Source organism: Lontra canadensis, unplaced genomic scaffold, assembly GCF_010015895.1.
Source record: "Lontra canadensis isolate GAN:19392208 unplaced genomic scaffold, GSC_riverotter_1.0 scaffold9, whole genome shotgun sequence".
NCBI classification, from domain to species: domain Eukaryota; kingdom Metazoa; phylum Chordata; class Mammalia; order Carnivora; family Mustelidae; genus Lontra; species Lontra canadensis.
Genome location: NW_022631003.1, coordinates 19,080,132 through 19,104,074, shown reverse-complemented (window position 1 = coordinate 19,104,074; position 23,943 = coordinate 19,080,132). Strand labels below are relative to the sequence as shown.

General features: G+C 45.9%; 1 protein-coding gene across 3 annotated transcripts in view; it reads right to left on the bottom strand.

The window, feature by feature from the left end:
• ETV6 (ETS variant transcription factor 6) overlaps window positions 1–23,943 on the bottom strand; it is a 229,150-nt gene that overhangs the window by 16,587 nt on the left and 188,620 nt on the right. For all 3 annotated transcript variants that reach the window (XM_032855005.1, XM_032855004.1, XM_032855006.1), the window contains 2 exons: window positions 16,800–16,934; window positions 1,395–1,940 (listed from right to left, as the gene is read on the bottom strand). In XM_032855005.1, coding sequence (XP_032710896.1) covers window positions 1,395–1,940; window positions 16,800–16,934 — 681 coding nt within the window. The remainder of the gene's footprint in view (window positions 1–1,394; window positions 1,941–16,799; window positions 16,935–23,943) is intronic.

The window sequence follows — 23,943 nt, the reverse complement described above, 5'->3', positions numbered from 1 at the left end:
TGTTTCACAATCACAGAAGTCCTACTTCTTTGGCATTTCATTTTCTTGATTCAACACCCCTGATGTAAGTGATTTGTAACACTAAAACTGAGGCAACATTGGAGGTACACTAGGAGCCAGAGAAACATTTAGAAACAAAGAATTTAAACAAAAAAGGGACAATGAGTCAAGACAGAGGCAGTTAATGTTGCCTGTAGGACTCTGTGTTGTCATGCTGTTAGGAGCACCACTCCTTCCTGGGGCCGGCCGGAGCTCTGTCCTTGGGTGCTCACTCATGGAGGAAGGGGGCATTTCTTGCCTTGCCCTGACCAGGTCTGACTTTTCCTGTCTCCGTGCCTCCCTTCCACTACTGAACACATAACCACCTTCAGCACTGAGCCACCTCCCTGCAAAGCCTCCCTCCATTCCTCTGGTCCAAATTTCCTTCTCTCTGCTTTGCTCCAACAGTGCTGAGTTATCCTAATACACAGTCAGTGCTCAATAAGTGCGCATGCACTGGATGAACGGGACACAGGACTGACTTCATTCTGCCTTATAGCTTAGTGGGTGGTTTTCACATTGGTCTCTCCCACGAAATTTTAAATTCCTCAAGAAAATAATTGTGTTAAAGCACTGCTCTGTCCCCCTACTTCCTCAAGCATTTACCTGTGCATAGTGGGTGTTTGACAAATGTCTCATGAATGGAGAGATGCTCCAGGAAGAGAGCTACCCTGGCCATGTGGCTGGAGGGTTAAGTGTCTGGAGAATGACTTCATGTAAATTATGGGCAGACTAGCACAAATACAACGTGTAGATTTTTTTCTCTGGTTTCCACTGGTTTCTTGTCTTAGGGAAGCAAATGTGGGCTTGTCACCATAAAAGTAAAAGAATTTGGGAGTGGTTTCCTTCGTCCAAATGACCCAGCAACACCTGCCTCCGACACCATAATCGTGTTTTTCTCTCCCACCTTCTCCCAAGGTGAAGGCTACATTGAGTTACTGCCCATAGGATGGAATTACAGGTCTGAATCGGAGACAAAGGTTCTTTATGCTGTGCCTGGTCATTAATTAGCTGCTGGAAACTTCAAGACAGGGCCATTAGCATGCTCATAAACCTTTTATTTTAAATGTTTTCGCTTAGCCATGATTCTGATGTGACTCTCCTTGTAAGCTGGACGTAGGACATTTGTTTCTTAACATTTCTGAGGCTCATTAACTACTCCATCCCAGCGGCTCATTAACTAGCCCATTAGGGATTTCACTTCATTCAGGCAGAAGCCTCCACTTGCCCTCACAGAGCCTTTGAGGGCGCCTAATTGGGAACGGTGTGAGGCCTGCCGCAAGGCCGGGGAGAGAGCGGGGCTTTGTCAGGTCCCCCTGGACGCTGGATGGGCGGCGGAGGATGCGCTCACCTACCTGCTATTCTCCCAATGGGCATGGCGTGCTCCTCGGGCGGGGAGACGGACACCATGATGTGGTTCATGTAGGCCAGGTCTTCCCGATGCGAGAGGTTGATGGGCTTCCCTTCCCTATGCAGCCCGTCCTCGGAGAGCCTGGACTGTTTGAAATCCACGGAGTGCCGGGGGTTCAGGATCAAGGGGTGCATGATGGGACTGGGCATCAGCTGGATCACGCGGGTGCTCTCCTGCCGGGGGCTCGACGGCTTCTGGTGGGGCTCGGAGGACGGCGGGCAGTGGTTATTCTCCATGGGAGACACTGACAGCGGGTAGGACTCCTGGTGGTTGTTCTCCTGGTGGAGCCTCGGCCCCTGGGCCCTCTCGGCCGGGGAGAGGCGGCGGATCATGTTGTCCAGGGGGGACCGGAGGGGCCGCTGCTCGGGATCGGGAGAGGGCCGGTGATTGGCTGTGACAGGTGATCTAGACCGGTGCAACAGTTCAATGGTGGGGGGGTTGTGGTGCACGTTCTCCACTGGGGGCCGTGGGGTCCTCTGGACACAATTATCTGCGGAGCAGAGGGAGAGACAATCACTGACCCCAGTGAACTGTCAGGAGAGGGACCCCGCCGCGGTTCGAAAGGGAGTGAACAGTGAGTGGAGCCTGGGCGTGTGCCGGACAGACCGTTTGTCCCTTGAGACAGAGTGTCTTTTCCACTGCTTAAAAAAACAACTGAAGTGCACATACTTGAAATTCTTTTCCTACAGTAGACAGGCTAAGAATGTCCACAAGCATTCCATTAAGCACTTACTAGTGGCTTGTGGGCACAGGGAAGCCAAACCTGTGTTCTTTATCTTTGGCTTTGGTTGCTTGACTCTTCAACGTGGCTTCTGGGGTCCCTAAGGGTTTCTTTCTAGATGCTTTCACTGACTTACTAAATGTATATATTCTCTACCTCTGGGATGTTGTTATTGGTGTTAATGATACCATTATTTCTACTACTAAAGTAGCTACTATATCCTTGGTACTGGATTATATTGTTCAGAATGTATCATACTCCTCAGTAGGAGGTCCTAATACCAGTACTAGTTCACAGGTGATAAAATGGGAGGCATAAAGAAATTAAGCAACTTACTCAAAGACACACAGCCAGTGAGGGAACGAGACCCAGACTCCAGTAAGATTCTAGAATCTAGGTACCCGTTACAGTATCTGCCACTTTGCTGTATGTAGAAGCCAAGGGGAAAAGCGATGGGAAAACCTGCTTTAAGGATGGACAGTGGGTCTCATTTACAGACTGGCAATCTTGTACTTGAAAGAAGCTTTAGGATCACTTGGTTTCTGAGTGCACAGACCCTACAAATGCTCAGAGACAGGCAGAGGTAAGTAAGGAGAAGGAGGGAAGGACACCTCCAACCCTGCCTCCATTGCATGCCACTTGAACTTTCAAGCTGGTGACAGCTGAGCAGGGACGGCATTGGGAACAGAAGCAGTCCTGTGGGCTGGGTTGTGGGTGGGTTGGGGGGGCGGGGCTGGCACACACGTGGCTTTAGGAGTCCCTGCTTAGGGGGAGGAAGGATGAAAATCTGCCTACAAAAATGGAGTTTTCTTCAGTGCCTCCCCTCATCTTAATGAGGTTTCTCTGGCCACATCTGTTCCCAGAGCTCTCACTAAAGGATGCACATGCTTTCAGGTCCTTGTTCTGGTCCATGACTCTGAGTAAAGCAAGTCAAAGATACCTCTCTTTGTCCCTTATGACAATATCTATATGACGAACACATAAAGGGAATCTAGGACTCTGACAGGGTTAGTAAACAGAGACTGAGCTGGTAATGTCTTAAAATTTTACACATGATTAAGAGAAAAATGAGGACTCCTCTGGATCTTGGTTATGTGAAACAGTGAGCGTGTCGTTCACGATGACTAAAAGAGCATCTGCTTGAAGGCAAGGGTTTATTTTGTAACTACTGTGTAACCTGTTGCCAAGAATTTAGAAGTGCTTACCTATTGGAATAGCTATCGGTGGGAGCCTGGCTTAATTAATGATACTGTATCTTTAAACAATGGAGGATCAGGCAGGTATTAAATGGAAGGAGGAGTGTCTTAATATTCTGCCAAGAACTGGTCTCCAGGTTCTATGATTAGGTATGCAAAGCCAGGTGAAGTATTTTGGTATGCTACCACCTTTCTATGATAAAGGAGAAGGGAATTCCAGTTTCCAGAATGACAGAGTGGCTTGTATCAAACTAACCTTCCGACATACAGTAATGATGGAATCCGGATACAATACATTTACAAAAGTTATTTGAAGGTGCTGGAGAAAACTGAAGGGCATTTTATTCTTGAAAGAAGAGAACCGCACAAGAGAGATCCAAATTTATATAGCCCTGGGGGTTTTCCCCAGTCCCTGTAGCAGTGGGCAGTTGGAAAATGAACCAGAAGTTGTATAATCTGTCAGGGAATAGAGTATGGGCTGCCAGAATGGCAAAAAATCAAGAAAGCAAATCCTATATAAAGGGGAGAGTCTCAGGGAGAATATAGAAATTTCCCTCAAATCCCTAACATGTGCTCCTGTATAGCATACGTGCAAGGGGACCTCTAAAGAGCTCAGTAGAAAGCAACAACTGTATGGCTGAAAGATAAGAGCAGGAACGTCAGCTACTGGCCACTGTACTGGAGACAGAATTGAGAATTTGAGTCCTAGCAAGAGAGCCTCTCTAAACACCTCAGGCTGCCTATCATCCCAGAACAGCCACACCTTAGGAGTAAAGACTACATCCAGGTCGAAGGGATTTGCCTGAGGACTACAGGCAAAACTGAAATAGATCTGCTCTAACCAAATGTAAGACCAAGCCTCTACAAACTCAAGGTGACTTACTAGTCGTTTACCTGCTAGAGCAAAACCCAACATTCTTCAGAGGAATATAACATAATCTAAGTCTCTACAACGTATCATCTATAACGTTCAGTATTCAATAAGGATTCTCGGGACATGTGCAAAAAACAGAAAAATGTGACCCATAATCAAGAGGAAATGCAGTCAACAGAAACAGACTCTAAGATCACCTAGATATTGGTTTAGCTATTAGAAATAAGTGTAATCACTGGAAGGAAATGATGGTCATAATGAGGTATAACAGATGGAGGCTGTCAGAAGAGAAATAGAAACTTAAGAAGAAGATTCTAATACTGAAAAACACAATATCTGAAAGGTTGGACTGGATGTACTCAACAGCAGATTGGAGATGACAAAAGGAGGGGTTAGTAAATTTGAAGACACATCAATAAAAACTAGAAACAAATAAACGAATAGATCCTCAGTGACTTGAGGAACAATATTAAATGGTTTAATGGACATGTAATTGGAACCCAAGAAGGATAGAACAGAAAGAATGGGACCAACCCCTCCCCACCAACCCCCCACAAAAAAAACCCCAAATCTGAATAATGACCAAATGCTCTCCAAATTTGGTAGCAACAACAACAACAACAACAACAACAGGAAACTTAAAGATCTAAGATGCTCAGCAAATACTAAGTAGGATAAATACAAAAGCTACATCCAGGCCTTCACAAACTGCTGAAAACCAAAGATAAAGAGAAAATCCTGGGGGCACCTGGGTGGCTCAGTGGGTTAAGCCTCTGCCTTCAGTTCAGGTCATGATCTCAGGGTTCTGGGATAGAGCCCCACATCGGGCTATCTGCTCAGCAGGGAGCCTGCTTCCCCCTCTCTCTCTGCCTGCCTCTCTGCCTACTAGTGATCTCTCTTGCTCTGTCAAATAAATAAATAAATAAATCTTACAAAAAAAAAAAAAAAAAAGAAAAGAAAATCCTGAAAGCAATCAGAGGGGGAAAAAAAGATACACTATGTACACAGGAAAAGCTATACTAATTGTGGCTAACTTCTTTTTTAAACAGCTAGAGAGAAAGTGAGAGTGTACCCAAGCATGTACACAAGAAGGATATGGATGGAGACCCACAGACTGAAAGGGAATTAAGAGACACATCAATCATCTGCAATGTATAGACCCTTGTTTGATTCAAGGAAACTGTAAAAGCACATGTGAGGTAGTTGGAAAAAAATGTAAACATTAATAAGACATTTGATGATACTAAAGAACTGTTAGTTTTCAGGTGATGTGATGGCTTTGTGATTACGATTTTATAAAGGGTCTTTCTCTTTTCAGACCTGTACTGATATATTTACAGATGAAACTATACATCTGGAATTTGCTTTAAATTAATTCGTGATGGTGAAGCAGAGATTATGGGCACAGAGGAAACAAGATTGGTCATGAGTTGATCACTGAAGCTGGTGATGGCTACGTGGTGGCTCATTAAATAATTCCCTCGAGTTTTGCCTAAGTTTGATATTTTCCACTATAAAAAGTGTTTTTCCTTTTTTTCTTCCTTTTTTTTTTTTTTTTAAAGAACTCAGTCAACCTTGCAAGGATAAAGATTAGGATAACAAGTACTAAATTCTTCACTTAAATCCAAATGCAAATAAATGCTTACAGGATACATCACTGATTAGGCCCATGTAGTTCATTTTAATGCCTGAGATCATGAGCATGATAGAAATGATCTACCATCTTTTGGGGATGAGGGCAAGTTTTCTCTCCATGGCTACGATGGACCTTAACTCTGCTGTCCCCCAAAACGAATTTATCTCTTCTCCATCACAGAACATGATCATGATAAGCAACTACCTAAGACAGCTGTGTTTTCAAGTTTTGTGCATTTCTTCTAAATGCCATTTACAGACTACCTCCCTTCACTTAAAAGCTTATTAAGGTTTAAAAATGCTTAAGGTTGATGAAGACCATGTACTGAAAAACCCTATTTCCTGAATCCATTTCCTGTCTTACAAATTTCAAAACAGACACAGGCGTTGGCCAGGAGTCTGGTCACGTGAAGGCTCTCTTTGATGTGTCGGGCTTCAAGGCTCAGGGTATGGGTGTGCACTCGGGGCAAGCCTTAGGAAGTCGGGGTGGACTCTGAGAGGAAGGATCTTCATGCCAAGGGTAAAAGAGGAACTGATGTAACGTCCTGGAGAGATTTCACTCTCTGTTCCTGCCCAGATCTTTGGGAACAATGAAGGAGGGAGACAGTGCTCTGGATAATCCAACTCAGATTTTACTTTTGACTCAGGGTCCAGGCAGGAACAGGAATTGGAGAAGCTTGATTTATTTACTTCTCTGCAGACACCACTCAAAGAGGAAGTACTTGATGAAGTTGATAACATTAATGGTAGAGAACTGGATCCAAGGGTATTTAATTCCAGGCTCCTGGTGGTCTGGGCACAACCACTGTCAAGGCTGAAAGGCCTGCAATGAGAGCTTCCCGGCTTTGTTTCAGTTTGCAAAGCATGCGCCCACGTACGGAGTAGGCGCTGACGTTCCTACCCTGCTGCCCCTGTTATTAGAAGTTGGCAACAGCATGTGGAAACTTATGAGACCAGAGCCGGCAGGCAGAGAAGCTCCGGACACAGGAAATGCACTGAGCGGACAGTGGGTGCATTAAATCCCCCAGATGTAGGAGTCTTCTGTCTAAAACAAGAAGATTTTTTTGGTCTGGCCTTGATGTCTGGGTTTGTTCTTGGTGAATTGCCCAGCTGGAGAGCTGGGAAATTATCCACATTGCCCTCAGTCTGAAGGTCTTGATATGGGAGGGAAATGCGCAAGAAAGAGGGAGGGTAAAGCCACACGTGAAGTAGTCAGTGTGGGCATGGAGAGAAGTGGGGAGAAGGACCTCGGACTACTAGGGAACCCGTTCTGGTTGAAAGTGTTTTCTAACCCCCAAACCCTTCTCTTTGTGGGCCTCTTTTAGATACGAAAAAAAATCCTTTCTTGCCACCAAACAGCCCCAAATAAATTAGGGCTTTCAGTGTGAGGATTACAAAAAAAGGATGCCTTTTCTTGTCTTCTTTCCTTTTGCTTATTAGGAAAGTTTGTCTATTTTAAAGTCATCAAAATTTGACCCAATTTAATCAGGTCGTAAAGAATGAATAACTAGTAAACTTAAAACAAACCAACAAAAACTGCCTTTGGTTAAAGTCGTGGGCTTTAAGTCGGAAATTTCCAGGGTAGAGCAAAGGCTCAAGCTTCTAACTCACAAAGAAGGATCGTATTTCCCAGGATCACATTTCCACCACCTCGCTTTCCCTAAGGCCATGGATGGTGAGAAGAGAAGTTAGTCGGGGAGATGCAAATCAAGCCAGCAGGTAATTTACTCATCGGCCTCAGTCCACTGTGTTCCACATTCTTCTGGAAGGAACCACTTCCCAGCATGAATTTGTAAAAGATTAGTGGGAACCACAAACAATATAAAGAACTATGGAGACTAAATGCTCCAGGCCTTCAGCTACAGTTCAGAACAGACTTCCTACACACACTTAGGTTCTGCCCCCCACTTGTTATGGGGTGAATTGTGCTACCGGCCTCACCCCGCACCCCTCAATCCATATGCTGAAGTCCCAACCCCCTTGTACCTCAGAATGTGACCTTATTTAAAATAGGGTCATTGCAGATATCATTACTTAAGCCAAGGTCATATTAGAATCAGGTGGGCCCCTCATCCAATATAACTGGTGTCCTTACTTAAAGAATTTGGACATGTAGACAGGCATAGACTGCATGGTTGGAAGGGGAATGGTTTGCCACACAATGATTACAAAATATGTAATATTTTGTAATATGATATCAAGGATTAAGAGTCCATCACAGGGAGTATGCCGTGTGAAGGTGAAGGCAGAGATCTACGAGTCAAGGAACACCAAAGATGCCTAGCAAACCACCAGAAGTTAGGAGAAAGGCCCAGAACGGATTCTGCCTCCCAGCCCTCAGAAGGAACTGACCCCACCCTTACCTTGATCTTGGACTTCCAGCCTCTAGTACTGTGAGACAATACATTTCTGTTTAAGCCCCACCCCCTCACGGCCACCAAAGCACACTAATACACCCCCCAGCTCTGCCCCCTGCTCCATTTCCATGAGGTTCCACTGAGACTCTCCAGTGACCCTCCGCCTGCCCATTCAGCCTATGCACTTCAGCAAGTTGCCATGGTCCCTGAATTCCCTGGAGGGCCCAAGAAGAACCGCGCCGGGGTCTGCAGTCTACGGTTCACAGATGTGTGAGCTCGTCACCAATAAACCCCGGGTGAGCTCCTGGTTTTAGAAGCACTTGCTGAAAAAGCGGCTGAAGGCAACAAAGTGGGTGACTTGCAGGACTCTGCGGCGTAATCTGTATTCCTGGGCGGGGGAGTCAGCCTCCTGGTGTTCTAGCCTCGGCCAACAGCTCAGTGCCAGAGAGCCCAGGAGCAAGTCTGCCCGGCCTCGGTCTCAACAGGGGCCGCGCAAGAGAACTGAATGAAGAAATCAGTGGGCCCAATTTCAAATGAGCCAGTTAGACCTGTGGGGTAAACCTCGTGAATCATTTATAAGGAGGGGCTCAGGGTGGCAGAGATCAGTGGGAGCCTTGGAGAGGGGAAAGAGGGAGATCACAGAGGGCTTCCTGTTCTGGAGGTGAACCCAAACTGCCCCAGGCCCCTTATCTCAAAGGGCTCAGAGAGCACTTCCCCAGGGGAACCAGGAAGTTTCTTGAAAACTTCCTGGCTACCTGGGGAGAGTTAGTCATGCATATTAGGGATCTCTGGCGCTGAAACTTCTGGCTTCAAGGAGCCAGCTAGCCCCTGGCCTTAAAGCAGTCTCTGTGGGACTGGAGGAAGCCAGAGGAGGCTGGAAAGTGAGCGGGTCCTCCCTGAAGCACACTGAGGCCCCCTTCTAATGGATGAAGAGGCTCTGGCCATCACCCCAGGGCCTCCACACTTTCCCATCACAATGAAATGCCGCATCCGGGGACAAGGGTCAGAGGGTAAAAGGTCATGCTGCCCCAGACTCTGAAATACAGGAAGTGAAGCAGGAAGAAGAGGCCCTAGGGAGGCGTGGAGGAGTTAGAGGGGAGTGGGGGGGGAGCGAGGGGAAGCGGTGGTACCTGGTGCCCTGGGGAAACAGGAAGTCAAGACTGGGGCCTGGTCTTGGTCTGCTGGAACCTCATTATCTCCAGCCAGATCCAAGAATGCCCGAATTTAAAGTGGGCACAAAAGGTTAATCTTAGGGTTCTTGCGTGTGAGAGGAGACACCCGTCTCCCAAAGGGGTCATGGAGGGCCTACCATGCGCCAGGTACCGTGGAGGTACCAAAGCACAAACACTGCTCCTTTTCAAAACGGGCTGGGGCCCGAGATGGGCACTTTTGATGTGTTTTCCCACAGAATGGAAAAGAGGGGCCTGGCTCGTCCATGAAGGAGTCCTGGTATCACTGTGTGGGTAGGCAGCAGACCCATCCGACGTCCGGGATGCACACATGCACTGTTTGCACAAAGTGCACTTGGTCACGGGAATGGGAATAGTTCGGAAAACTGGGATTGGAGGTAGGAAATAAAACCAACCACTGCACAACAACGTGAATATACTTAACACTCCTGAACTGCACGTAAGCTTGAAAGTGGCTAAGGTGGGAAATGTTTTGTGTCTTTAATCACCATTCAATATTGTTTTAGGTTTAAAAGACAAGACGAAGGAAAAAAATCTCAACCCAACAATGGTGAGAGATACCAAATAATGGTAATGAAAAACATTTAGTGAGCACTTGCTCTGTGACAGCTATTGCTCTGAGGGCATTTTCCATATTAACGTGATTCTTGTATCGATCACATTCAATAGGTACTGATATTATCCTTCTTTTCTGGGTGGAAACTGAGACACAAGGAAGTTAAGTAACTTGCCTAAAGTCATACATCCAGTAAATGGGGGAGCGGGGATTAGAACCCAAAGAGTGTGTGAGCGTGTACACCCCGCCCCCCATGATGCTCTCTGGTTCCATCATGCATTATAAGACTAACATCAATGTCAAAGCCCAGCCAATGGCCTCCTTGACTTTTTTTTTTTTTTTTTAAGATTTTATTTATTTATTTATTTGACAGACAGAGCACAAGCAGACAGAGTGGCAGGCAGAGGAAGAGGGAGAAGCATGCTCCCAATGGGCAAGGAGCCTGATGCGGAACTTGATCCCCGGACTCTGGGATCATGACCTGAGCCGAGAGCAGACGCTTAACTGACTGAGCCACCCAGGTGCCCCTCCTTGACACTTTGTCAATATGATCCCAGCAAGACTGGAGATTCAGGGAAGTTTTTACAACCACCTGTAACAGGTTGGCTGGATCAGCTCCAAACTTTATCTACTCTGGTGCCTCTTTAGCAGCTATACTGAAGGACCAGTTCCCAAGGAGTGACCAGCACCCAGCCGGTTCCTAAGGGGAGGACAGCCTCTGCTCTAAGAAGCCAGTGCCAGACTCCGAACTCACACTTCTCACGGGCTGGGGGATTTTCTTCATGCTAAGTCCATTCATTCAGAGGCACTCAAAGATCCACAGTGGGTTAATTCACTCCGAATCAGCGTGAGCTTTTGACACCATGAATGGCAGACGTACACTGGTGTCTCCAAAGTTATCTATGATGGGGCACGTGGGTGGCTCGGTTGCTTACACTTCCGACTCTTGTTCCGGCTCAGGTCATGATCTTGGGGTTGAGAGATCGAGCCCTGTGTTGGGCTCCATGCTCAGTACAGAGTTGTGCTTGAGACTCTCTCCCTCTCCCTCTGCTCTTCCCCTGCGCAAGCTCTCTCTCTCAAATAAATAAAATATATTTTTAAATTTTATTTATTTATTTGACAGAGAGAGAGAGAGAGATGGAGAGAGCACAAGCAGGGGGAGTGGCAGACAGAGGGAGAGGGAGAAGCAGGCTCCTTGCAGAGCAGGGGAAGCCTGATATGGGACTTGATCCCAGGACTCTGGGACCATGACCTAAGCCAAAGGCAGTAGCTTAGCCAACTGAGACACCCAGGCGCCCCTGAAATAAATAAAGTTTTAAAAAAGTTATCTTTGACCTTTTTGCTCATCTGTTTAGATTTTGTAGGTTCCAGTACCAGGAGGCAGAAAAATTATGAGCAGGTTTGCTGGCATCTGCCACACCACACCCTGGTCAGGGGACCTGGCTTGGCCTCCTAATCTCCCCAATTCCACTCACTGCTCCGTATTTTGTCCTGTTTTCAGGGTGTTTGCACAAAACACATGAACAAAAATGTTATTTTGGTTGACTCATTCCTGCTGCGATGGAATGAACACGGGCATGAGAGCTAAGTGGACCCAGGGCTAAGTCTCAGTTTTGCTACTCAGTAGCTATGTGATCTGGACGCTCTTAGCTTTTGTCTCCTCATCTGTAAAATGGGGATAACAGTACCTTCTTTTTTTTATTTTTATTTTTTATAAACATGTATTTTTATCCCCAGGGGTACAGGTCTGTGAATCGCCAGGTTTACACACTTCACAGCACTCACCATAGCACATACCCTCTCCAATGTCCATAACCCCACCCCCTTCTCCCAACCCCCCTCCCCCCAGCAACCTTCAGTTTGTTTTGTGAGATTAAGAGTCACTTATGGTTTGTCTCCCTCCCAATCCCATCTTGTTTCATTTATTCTTCTCCTACCCCCTTAACCCCCCATGTTGCATCTCCACTTCCTCATATCACGGAGATCATATGATAGTTGTGTTTCTCCGATTGACTTACTTCAACAGTACCTTCTTTATAGGGTAGTTATGAAGATGAAGTGATCTGGACACCTAAGAGCTTAGAACAGGGCCTGGCACACCGTAAATGTTAGCTATTACTTTGTTCCTATAAAGCAAATCCACACACCTCATCTTCTTTAATTATCTCATTAAAATTGTGTAAGATTTCCCTCCTCCAAAGCAGTCTTTGGGCACTTGGATTTGGCAGTAGAGGGGATTGGGGGTGGAGGGGAAACATTTCCCTCAATAAAGCAACCCCAAAGATGAAAATCCCTGGGCTATTGCAGAATGCATGGCACCCTCCTTGCTCTCCACAAAGAAATGACTCTTCTCTATTCTCTGGGCCATTATCACATATGGCTGGATAGAGAACTGAGGTCTGCTGTTTTGGCGCTTGAAGGTTCTCACTATCACTTAGGATTTCCATGTCCACCAAGTGACAGAGCTCCCCCCGAGCAACACATGTGTCTTCAAAGGGTGTCCACTGTTACAGAAACAATCACAACACTGCATGTGTAAATATTTTCAAATGAAAGTGATTAAAAATCACCTCCCACTCTCTTAGATAGGACACATTAGAGGGTGGGTCTAGAGAGCTGATGTGTATTATAAGGGGGTCCCCCACAGGGGTCCTGGGATGACAGCATAGGATCAGTGCAACTCTTGTTCCTTTGTTCTACGGACTGGAGCCTGTCCAGTCCGACAGGATAACTCTGTGGAGCTGGCCCCATTTGGAGACTAGCTCAACTGGAAGCATATTTTGTACTGCTCAATGAGCTTTTAGGGAATCACTATGCAAGTAGTTTTAACACCAGTAGGGCTACTAGAGATCGAATATATACTTAGGGACCAAACCTTTCTTGTAATTATTCTACAGGAACTAGAAGTAACTGGTTTTAGGATCTAAGGTGTCAAAAGTAGTTGATATTATGACTGTGGGTGACAAAATATATTTATTTTATCATCATTTGCTGATCTGTAATTTCTAAAGATGTTTTACCTCCTCATTTTGGTGAAAGAAACAGTATCATTTCTTGGTTTTATCTCCTTCCTATAAAACTATCTACCTAACATTTAACTCATTCATATTATGCAGATAAAATGAGTCATAACAATAAAAGAAAAGGAATCCACTTGAATTTCGGTCATGAGATAAAGGGATGGTGCCAGTCTTGGTTTGACCACTAAAAGGGGTAATATTACCAGCAGGTCCCAGTAAGGTGAGACAAGGGAGGACGGAAGAGATGTTTAACTGATTCTGAGCAACACTAAGCGAAACACACTTTAGATTTTCTGGATTTTAATTGCCCAAGGCCCTGATGGTAGGTAGAGAATGGGTCCATTCATCTTCCTATCACCCAGAGAGACCCAGACTTTGGAGGGAATGTAGGATTTGGGAGTGTAGGAGATCTGAGAACATTCGGTCTAACCCCTGTCTCACAACTGGGGAAACTGAGGGCCAGAGAAGAGAAAGTCTGCCCTTATGCTTTGTTCTGGCAGAATAGAGGATTGGAGCCTGGTTTCCTGACTTCCAAACCCCATCCTTTAAAAAATATGATCGAAGCTGACCGTGCCTGCCAGGTGGTCCGGGGTGGTCCTGCTTTGTGCCTAGTGCCCGGCGTACCTGCTGGAGGAATCCTGTCTCCCTGTCACAGTGGCTCGGTATGGGTGAGAGATTACAAGGCTGCCTTCCTTGTAGAATACTGCACTCTATTCTCAAAAGTCAGTTAAGGAAGAGGGTGCCCATGCTGGTTCTCTTAAACCTGGGCGGTCAGTGGAGGTTTAAGTGGAGCTTCACCCCAGGCACCACACGTTTTCAGAATCCTGTACAACACAGAGATTAACAATTGTTTACAAAATAAAAGGTAACTGGCTTTCATGGGATAGCCTACCTCACCCTTCAGAGTCTGGAGGGGAGCCTTGAAGCCACTTCCTGGCTCCGGGCACTGCCACACGGCTGCCTGGGAGGACGGAGAGATTTCAATGTCAGGCACTCTCAGGGGCTGTGTGGGGAACTGCTGCTAGATTCAACAAGATATGTTTGGACTGTGATCTCAATTACCGTTGTGAAATGATGAATGTCTGAACCGGTTAAGTCGGCGGCCGTGATGAGGGGCAGTCGCGGGGAGGGGGTAAATGAGGCTTTGTCTTTGCACGTCCCTCTGCGTGCCTCACTGTGCCAGGCCGCTGAGGGGCCACGTCTGCTCTCCTCTGGAATGTTCCTGCTCTCCTTCCTGTCATATTAGCTCTGTGTCAGGTCAATGGCAACACACTTTTTCAAAGGACTGTGCCCCCAGTGATGTGGAACACACCCCAAGGGACAGACTATTCAATATGTATAATCTCACTTTACAGATTTTTTTTTTCCAGGATCTTTCTGTATGTTCACAAATGTCCATATTAGTGTTCTACCATTCACAAGGAAGTGTGGTGGCATTAATTCTACAGACCGGTCATGTTGAGCTGGATAGTTTTTTTTTGTGTGTGTGTGTGTGGAGAAAAAGGAATGAGGTAGGAGGTTTTTGGAGGTAGGGACCTCGTACTGGCTGATTCTCCTCTCTGAAGGGTCCCCTTGTCATCCCCGGTAGTCGGGTGACAGGTGGCCTGTGCATATCACCTCCGTGCCCCGCACAGCTCTTCTCAGCTGATACCTTCCGACAAAGACCTAAACTTCCTTTCTCACATGTCCACCTGCTCACCTGAGAGAATGCGCCGTGTCTAAACAGGCATGGACCCTCCGGTCTTGAGTCCTGGCTGATGGCTTTAAGGAATGGTCTCTGAGAACACGCTACTTTTAAGAGCCGGCTCTGAGGCCAAGCTCACTGGTCCCCAGGGTGATGAAGCCCTTGACCTTGGCCTCATTAGCGTCATCCTTTTACCTATGGAGTCACCGCCACTGACATCCTAATGCTCGAGAGCATACATAGCTCGTTATGGCCCACGAAGCAGCACATCTGTATTTACTTGGTCTGAGGGTAGCTCTGAGAATCAGCCCGGCTTTCTCTATTGATTAGCTCCTATAAACGAGAACACCAACAAACACCTACTTCTGAGTCAATTCAAGGCGAAGCATGTGTGGTGAGAGACTGTAAGCTTCCAAATGCATTTGGGAATAAAAAGAGGAATAGGAATTCCAAATGGGATTTTTTTTTTTTTTTTTAAATAATGAGTACAGGAGAGAGAGACGGGAGGACAAGAAAAAAAAAAAAAAAAGCCCATCACACACCTTTTGTATCCAAGGAGGCAAGCTACGTAGTATGATTCTTGCCTTAATGTCAAGCTTCAGTAAACTCACCTCCTCTTTTCTGGCATAGATGTTGGCTATTATGCAAGCCGGAAATGTACATGGCAGGAAGAGTAAAAGAACAGAGAAACCGAATTGCGGGGTGGTGGGAAGGGGAGGCAGCTGCTAAATTAAGCAAGGGTAAAGCTGGGGGAAGAAAGGATGAGAGAAAACAGGCAGGGAGCAGGCAAGAGCTACTCCTTTATTCCTTTATTCTCCCTCACGAAAGCAAGGGGGCCTGCTGTGAGCCACTTGGCACAAGGAAGGGATGGCAGTCGGTCGCCTGGAGTCAGGCTCTCTTTTGTGAAATGTTAATTAAGAAAACAAATAACTTCTCATTTTTTAATTTGCCAACCACAAAACAAAACAAAAATATGGGCCCTGTTCTTGAGGAGGCGCAATCAATCTAAGGAAACACCCCAAGGAACCAGGCTTGGAGGCCCCGAGAAATCCAGTCCTAAGAGAAAGGACACATTAAAAAGTGTTACTCTGTGTCCCCAGGTCTGTTGTCTAACCCACCAGCACACAAGTGATCATCATGCTTCTCGGAGGCACGAGGCATCGCTGAACCAAGTAAGATGTTAAGAAGCTAGATCTGCACCCAAACACATGCTTTGGAATGATGTCCAGAGGCACTGTTCAAGTCTGGTCTTTTCTTTCTGTTTCCTACCGGTGCCTTTAGGACTGCCGGGACTTACCAGGCACATCTGAAGTAGGCACCTAGGCTGAGCACATTGTAAGAAACCGCCTTCGGTGCATGAAGCAGGAACCCCTGGTCCACCAGAGTTCATAGGCTTTGAGTCTGTCTTGCTCCCCCAGCTTTTATTACGCTCTACTCACAAATTTTCAAAGACACCCCCCCTCCCCCATTACTGTCCTTCATCAAAGCCCTCTCCATTCTGGGTCCAATATAACTGGCTTGGACTAGCTCTGCAAAAGCAAAATGTTGATCACTGTTGAAATGGGGTAATGGCTCACAGGGGTTTATTTATTTCATTCTATCTATTTGGGAGAAATCTCTCTTGTTTGACAGTTTCCAGAACAAATGTTGCGGGGGGGGGGGGGGTGTGGGGATAAGCCTTATAACCCAATTCATCTGAGGCCTCTCTTACTTCAGGGACTCACTCCATCCTACCTGTTCTCTCTGTTTGGAGGGCTCCCCACTTCATCCTTGCTTACCAGAACTCTGCGGGGCCAGCAAGGAAGCCTCCAGAACCGCCTGCTTCATGAGGCTGACCCTGATGCCTGGGCCGGGATCAATTTCCCCTCCCACTGACTCTTACACCTATGCTCTGATACTCATCCTTGTAGCTCATTTCTTTAGGACAAGCAGAGAACCAAGAGTCCCTCTCTTCCATCCCGGCGTTTCCCTCGGTGTCTTCTATACAGTGAGCACTCAACACATGTGGGTTCAAGGACAAATGAATCACATGGATAAGAACAACTTATCAAATAAACAACAGCATCCCTTGGATTGTCTAAACCTCGCGCAAGGAAAGGAAAGCCTCCTCTGGTACCTTCTTCGTGGTTTTGATGCAGGATGACTTCTGGTTGTGTGTGTATAGAGTTTCCAGGATGGAAGAATGGTGAGAAAAGAATGCGAGGTTTTCTCTGCTTCAGAATATGCTGAAGGAGTTCATAGAGCACATCACCTGGAAAGAAAAAGGAAAGAGAATTAGAGCAATGGGAATATTTCAGTGAACAGACTGAGCTTCGACTCTCTGGGTGGTGCTGGACTGAAGACGTATGGCGAGCCAGGTCCGCGTGCTACCCAGCCCCCTGAGCACACGGGGGACACTCAGAGGATTGGAGCCACGTGATTGTTTTTTTCACTGGACTCTTGAAACTGTGCAAGTAATATATGAGAAAAGTTTTAAAAGGGCCGAAAACCAGAAAGAAAACAAAAATCACCTATAATCCTATCACTGAGAGAAAAAAGTCCTATTCCCACCATCCATCTATGGTTTTAGAGTTAGAATCAGGCTTGTCCTAGTTTTGTATCTCTCTTTTTCCCTCCACATTACTGAACTGCTCCACTGGCTGCAAAATGAGGGCCCATCACAGGGATGCACCAGACTTTACTGGACATTTCAATGATTCCAATTTATTGCTATTATTCTTGTGAAAAAATATTCTTTTCAATCTTTGCTTGCATTTCAGATTAACTAAAGAAGGATTATGCAGTCACTAGTATGAAAATTTTTAATGTGTCAATGGCAATTCATATGTTCTTCAGAGAGCTCTTCCAACAGAAAAAAAAAAAAAAATTGCCTTTCGAACCCACCCTAATCCCAGGCAGGAAGAGAATGAGGATGAAAAAAATGCACAAGTCCGGTCAGAGGAGCTAACTATTGAAGATACCCTCTCAAGAACTGGCACATTCTGGGATGCTTACCTCCTTTAAAAATACACACAGCCATTGTTCCAAAGCTCTACCGTTTCCAGAAAATCATCTCTAGATGTCAGCCCCTTGAGGAGGTTGGTAGGGGCTGGTCTGAGCTAGGGCCCTCTGTTCTGATATATTTGGTATTTAAAGTGTCCACTGAGTAGTTAATTAGGGGAAAAAAAAAAAAAAGCTCAAACCACAAAAAAGTCCCCAAAAACCTGCCATGGTCTTGTCCCACCCCTCTGGCTTAGATCCAAGTTCAAAAATGCAGGTGGGTGATTAATCTTTAAAATACCACAGGCTTTCCTGACTGTCCCCCTACGCCCTTCCACATACAGATATGCAATCAGCAATTGTACCAAATAATGGGCTTTTGTCTCTAATTTTAGCCATTTTTAACAGATACTTTAATTAACAACTTAATTTAAGTGCATATTTTGGGCTATTGCTAAATTATTTTTTTCTTTTAAATTCTGTCTGAACCCGAGAAACGCTCCATATTAATTTCTTTTTTTCTGCAGACCACTTGTACCAAATAAAGTTCAAGGATGTTCTGTTCTAAGTGATTCCTGAGGTGCCTTGGTATCTTTGTTTTGACTTTGTTCCTTCCTCCACCTTCGAGTTTGGGTGGTATTAAGTATGACTTAGTGACACTATTTACTATTAGGATTCAATAAAGCAAAAGACTTTAAAGAGCTGAAGGCAAGCATGTCATTTGGGCATTTCCTGATGATGACATGGGCGTGAGGATGCAGAGGGGTTCCACTCCAGACTTGGAAGAATGTTCTAGGGAAGGTAGAACCGTGGCACACACGAGTGCATTTTTTTGAGCTGGGAAAGCTTGGAGCACTTCTAATCTGAACCTAGTAGTCATGGTAATGTCGTCTCTGATGAGAGGAGGATATAGAGCCTGAAATACAGTCCTATTTTAATGATTCATATTTTAATCGCTTACAAAAATAAGTCCCTAATCAACACTTTGTTTCTTTTGGTGTAGTGTAATGTCTTCCTGAACTTTCCTTAATTTACATGGCCTCACACCCGCTGGGTTTTATCCTGTGGGTTTGAGCAATGCTTTATTTCGGTAGTACGCGGAAAGAGAAAACGCAACACTGAAAAATGTGTTCCTGATGATTAGTATTACTAAAAAAAATGGCCAGTAATTAGTGCATCCATTTTGGAAGAGGAGGCCAGGAAATATAAATTTAGTGTCTGTGAGGGTGTTCAACTTTGCTCACTCAGAGAGGCAGGCTGATGTGGGGAAGGCACAGACTTGCAGATGTAGGCCGCCCTGCCCCTCTGGGCCTGGTGGCCTTGAACATGTCCCTAACCTCCCTATGAAATGCAAAGGCATCTACCTTCCAAGTCTGCTGTGTGGGTTCAACGAGGGAGTACGGCAAAGCCCCTAGAGCAGGCGTGCTTGCTGCACATGTTACACGCCACCCTCTCCTCAGGGGTCGCTCTGGAAGCTCCGCTGTTTGCTGAGTCAAGTCCAGGCAGGTCACTTCTGTTTTGTGTTTCCATTTCTCTAAGCACATTCAGAAAGCGAGGCCATAAAGCAGAGTGGGGAAGAGTCTAGAGTCAGACTAGGGTCTTAGGCATGTCCTTTGCCCTCTGGAGGCCTCAGTTCTTTGGTCTACAAAACGGCCATGTTAACAGCATATACGTTATAGAATTCGTGTGAGGAAGGGATGAGCTCATCACGGGGCTTAGCAACCAGCAAGAACTCAGCAAACAGGAACTGTTTTTGTGACCTCCGCTCTCCCCGCCACCATCACTGTTCTTATTGATATTATGACAGCATGTAGGACAGACCTGTGGACCCTTAAGGCATTCTCTTAGGGAGAACAAAGAAGGAGTGTCTGGGTCATGGTCATTGTTCTGTTCCCCCCGCAGAAATGTCAAAGGTTAATTGAGGCCATCTACCCATCCTGGCTTCTCTGCACCCCTCCCGCTGAACTCTTCCTCTGGGCCTGGTAGGCAAGCCCACAGAGGGGCTGATAGGAGCCCCACTCCAGACTCTCCCAGTGCTGGCGCTCTTCTGCCTCTCATCCCAAAGCTGGCAAAGGGAGCCAGGCAGACAAGGTTCATGTCTCAGTGTGCAAGAGAAAGCAGGGGAGGCGTGAATCAAATGGAATTCTGCCAGTTCCTTACCTAAACCATAAGCCTGGGATGAGAACTAGTGAGATAACATTCCTAAGTGTCACCTGGGATGGCTGGCTAATGGGTATGAGCATGGGCAAAAGGTCCCACGTTCCAAGCCAGGAAAAAATTGAATCTGAAAACTGTAAATGATGGCCATAGATGGATCAGTCCATTCACAGACATAGGTTTCCTCAGCAACCAGGGGCTCAGTTGGGGAATGTGGCTGGCTTACAAAGGCATCAGTACTATGGGGGAGAAACCAACTTACGGTGCACAGCCTGGGTACGTGTGGTTGGCAGTAATAGTGTGTGCCTGATAATAGCTTGGAATCTTAGAAAGGAATCTAGAGGTTACTTAGAGCGACTCGAACTTGTGTTCAGTCGAAGTCCCCTGCCTCCCCTTCCCTTGCCAAGAAGTAGCTTTGGCTGAGTACTTCCAGGGATGGGCGGCCGGCCACAAACACAAGCAAACCATTTTTGGACAGCTCTAGTTGATAGAAAGTTCTTCTGTTGAGTTGGAACTTGGCCTCCCCTGCAAACTCATGTACCTCAGTTCCTAGTCTTGGCTCTGGAACAACACAGAGCATGTGTCTTGTCTACAACAGTTTTCTAAATAAATAAAGACGTGCCCCCTCCCCCATCCTCTCCCATCTCTACTGCCTCCTATTCCCTCCAGCCCCCAGCCTGTTCTCTGGGTACACTTGAAAAATGTTCGTACCTACACGGAAGAGTGCATCTAAAAAGTAGTATTAACAAAAAGATCTCTGGAATAAAAAAAGAGATTAAAAAATAAGTTACATTTATTTGCTCGCTGAAAATAAAGAGCATGAGCCCTAGCACTGTATATCTAACTTAGCTGATGACCACTGGCTTGAATTCAAAAGGCACTTGTCAAAAAATTCTTGGCCCATTTGATTCGTGGTAAATCTTCTCTGTCTTCCCAGAAAAGCAATACCTACTGCTAACTGCAAAAGTTGCAAGGGAACCAAGGCTTCTGTTTAAGGGACAAGACCTATTGTTGGTTTCTCTCTGTATCTTCATGCACACATGCATGGTTCATGTTGACACATGCATGTACGGAGCAGGGGCTCCCGGGAAGCTAGTGAGTTGCAGGGCTTTCACCCGCATAGGCTCCTGGGAAGAGCCCTAAAACCATCCGTGTCCCCCAAATTATAAGCTTCAGGCCCCATAAAACTAGCTATCCCCCCGGATGCAAGCACACACACACACACACACGCACACGGATGAACACGCACGTCTACAACACAGAAACCCACAGACTAAACACACGTGTAATTCTGTAGTGGTGATCCCGATGTGAAAAGCCAGGAATCCACTCTGGGAAATAAGAAATTCTATTATTGTATTTGTGATCTATTTCCATCGGATAGTTGCAAGACTGAACAAACCTGCCACAAGTTGTCTTATCAATGTTCTTGGTGTCTCTGAAGACTGAGAACAGACAGATGCTGTTTGGAGGGGGTGGTGGGGTTAAGGTTTCTTTCCTTCTGAGGAAAGAGCCCGGGCTCTGGGGCAAGAGGTCCCAGGTCCCCCTGGGTCCTCTGTCAGCTGCAAGCCCTCAGGCAAAAACTCTTTCTCTGTGAGGCTTAACTCCAGGCTTAGTGAAACATTCTTTTGTCTCAACCGAGAATAATACCACAGACTTGGCAGGGCTGATATGAAGATCAAGTGAGATGATATGAACAAGCACCAGACCCACGTCTGCGATAATGTGGGCTCAATAGATGGCACCCCTTGTGATCTGGTAATTATTCACAGACGTGTCTCAAAAAATCTGGAAACCATTTGCTTTGCTTCAACACTTTTGTATTTAAAGTGCCTATACAAGTTTCATGAAGTCACATTCATATGTATTGAAAAAGTGTTTTCCCGGTTGACATCATTTCACATAGACATTTCTAGCTCAGTCTCTCTCTCTCTCTCTCCATCTCTCTCTCTCAGTCTCTCTCTTTCTCTCCTAGTTCACAATTGTATCTTCAACCTCTTTCTACGGGATTCTTCCCTCTGGCACTTAAACAATGTCCAGTTTTTCCTGTTTTCTGCGCGCACACACACACACACACACACACACACACACACAAACACACACACACATCTCTTGTCCCCATCTTTCCCTCCAGGTACTGCTCCTGGTTCTCTGGTTCCAGCACAGCCAAGCTTGGCCAAGGAGCTGTCCAACTCTATTCTTGCCACTTCCCTCTGCTCCTACTGCTGACCTCCTCGTGGTCAAACCAGAGGGCAATGGTCAGTACTTGGGGACTCTGCTTTTCAGCAACGTTCATCAGTAGTGTTCACTATCAGCCTCCTTCTAGAACACTCCATGGCTTGGGACATTCCTACCCCTCCTGGTTTTCTTTCAACCTCCTCCAACCCTGTAACAGTAAGGCCCCTGGTCTCCCACTAGTCTTTCTCTCCGGTAATCTCAACTACTCCCATGGCCTCTGTTAGCCCATCCATGCTAAATCTACTCAAGCCAGGCATTTCTTCTCAACTCTAGAACCTTCAGTTATCTCCTAGATACTTCCCTCTTGCATGACCTACAGATACCACACGGTTAATGTGTCGAGTGTGAAAGTCTTTACAACCCACATGGTGTTTCCTAGTACAGTGAATGCCCAGTTGTTCAGACCAGAAACCCAGGAGTCATGTTTACTTAACTCCTCTATTTCTCTCATCTAACATCTAATCAGTCACCAAGACTCTCAGACTCTTCCTTCTATATGCTCCTGGCATCATCCCTTTCTCCCTGATGATCCCATCTTACTTCAGGTCACCATCATTGCTCTTGAACGCCAGCCAAGTCAACTGCCCTCAACCACTCTTCACCTTTTCCCTTTGTTGTGCCAATCTCTGCTTAAAACACTTCTACCTGTCTATACAATAACCTTTAGGTCCCGAACATGATCTACAAGGCCCTGTAAAACCAGTAACTATTGATGAATAGTCATTAAGCCACAGCATATTCTCCAAGATTCTTTAGCAAGTCCCATACTGTGGGTGGCTTGGGCATTTCCAGTTTTTACAATTACAAATAGGATTGCTCAGGGCATCTCTCCCCCGCCATTAGACAGTGTCCTTGGGATACTTTCTTCAAATGGTATTATCAGTGAAAGAGTCTGATCACTTTTAAAGTTCTTATGCATTCCCTGTTCTGTCAAAGGCTGGACCTATGCACGGCATCACCTACAGGGCTACCCGGGGTGCCTCCCCTGGGGATTTACAATGTTTAACTTCTCAAGTTCAGTAGGATGAAAGCAGAATTTTAACATTCTTAATATTTACATTTCTCAGGTGATGACTTACTGTGCACATAACCTCATGTGAAGATGATCTGAAGTAACACATTCTTAAATTTGCACACTCTTCTCTCTCTCTCTCTTCTGTTTTTATTCAGATTTTAGTTTCCTTTTGACCAAATCGTTTAAAAAAAAAAAAACCAACAGTGCGAGCATGGGAGAGATACGTTTCAGATTTGTCATCATATTCTCTCTGCTGGGTCCTTTCTGCCCATGGTAGATGTTCAGGATGAAGTCTAAGGCCTCAGGTCCTTCCGATAAATTCAGCAGTGAGAATGTCAAGGCAGGCACTGGCCCAGGGAGGTCCTGCTGGTGGCCATGACAGCCTCCTCCCACTGGGCAAATGCTTGGTTTTCCATCTCTGTTCAACCTTATTTTCTGAAAATTCCATTCAATTCATTTTTGCAGGCTGATGAAATGACAGGCCTTTTTGTTAAATACAGAGTGCCTCTGTAACCACAAACATAAGCTAGTCTTTTACTTAGGAATAAGTATCTGGGATTTAGCTTGATATCTGTGTCTGAGATACAGAAATCCTGAGAAAAAGGGAGCTGGTTGTGGGAAATTCTGAATATTGTCTTTAAGACAAGAATAAACCAGTTAGGAAGGAGATACCGTAGGACAACTGCCTTTAGCTGGATGCGGAACATAAAGAGACACTATAGAGAAACAAAACAATAAGCCTGTGAGGAAATAGGAATATTATAAAATAAGCATGCGCCATATTAAAGGAAGCGTTGTTATGTTTCACACGTTATAATATCACGCCGTACGGCAGAGGGGTTGGTCATCACCACCGTTTCACAAATGGGAA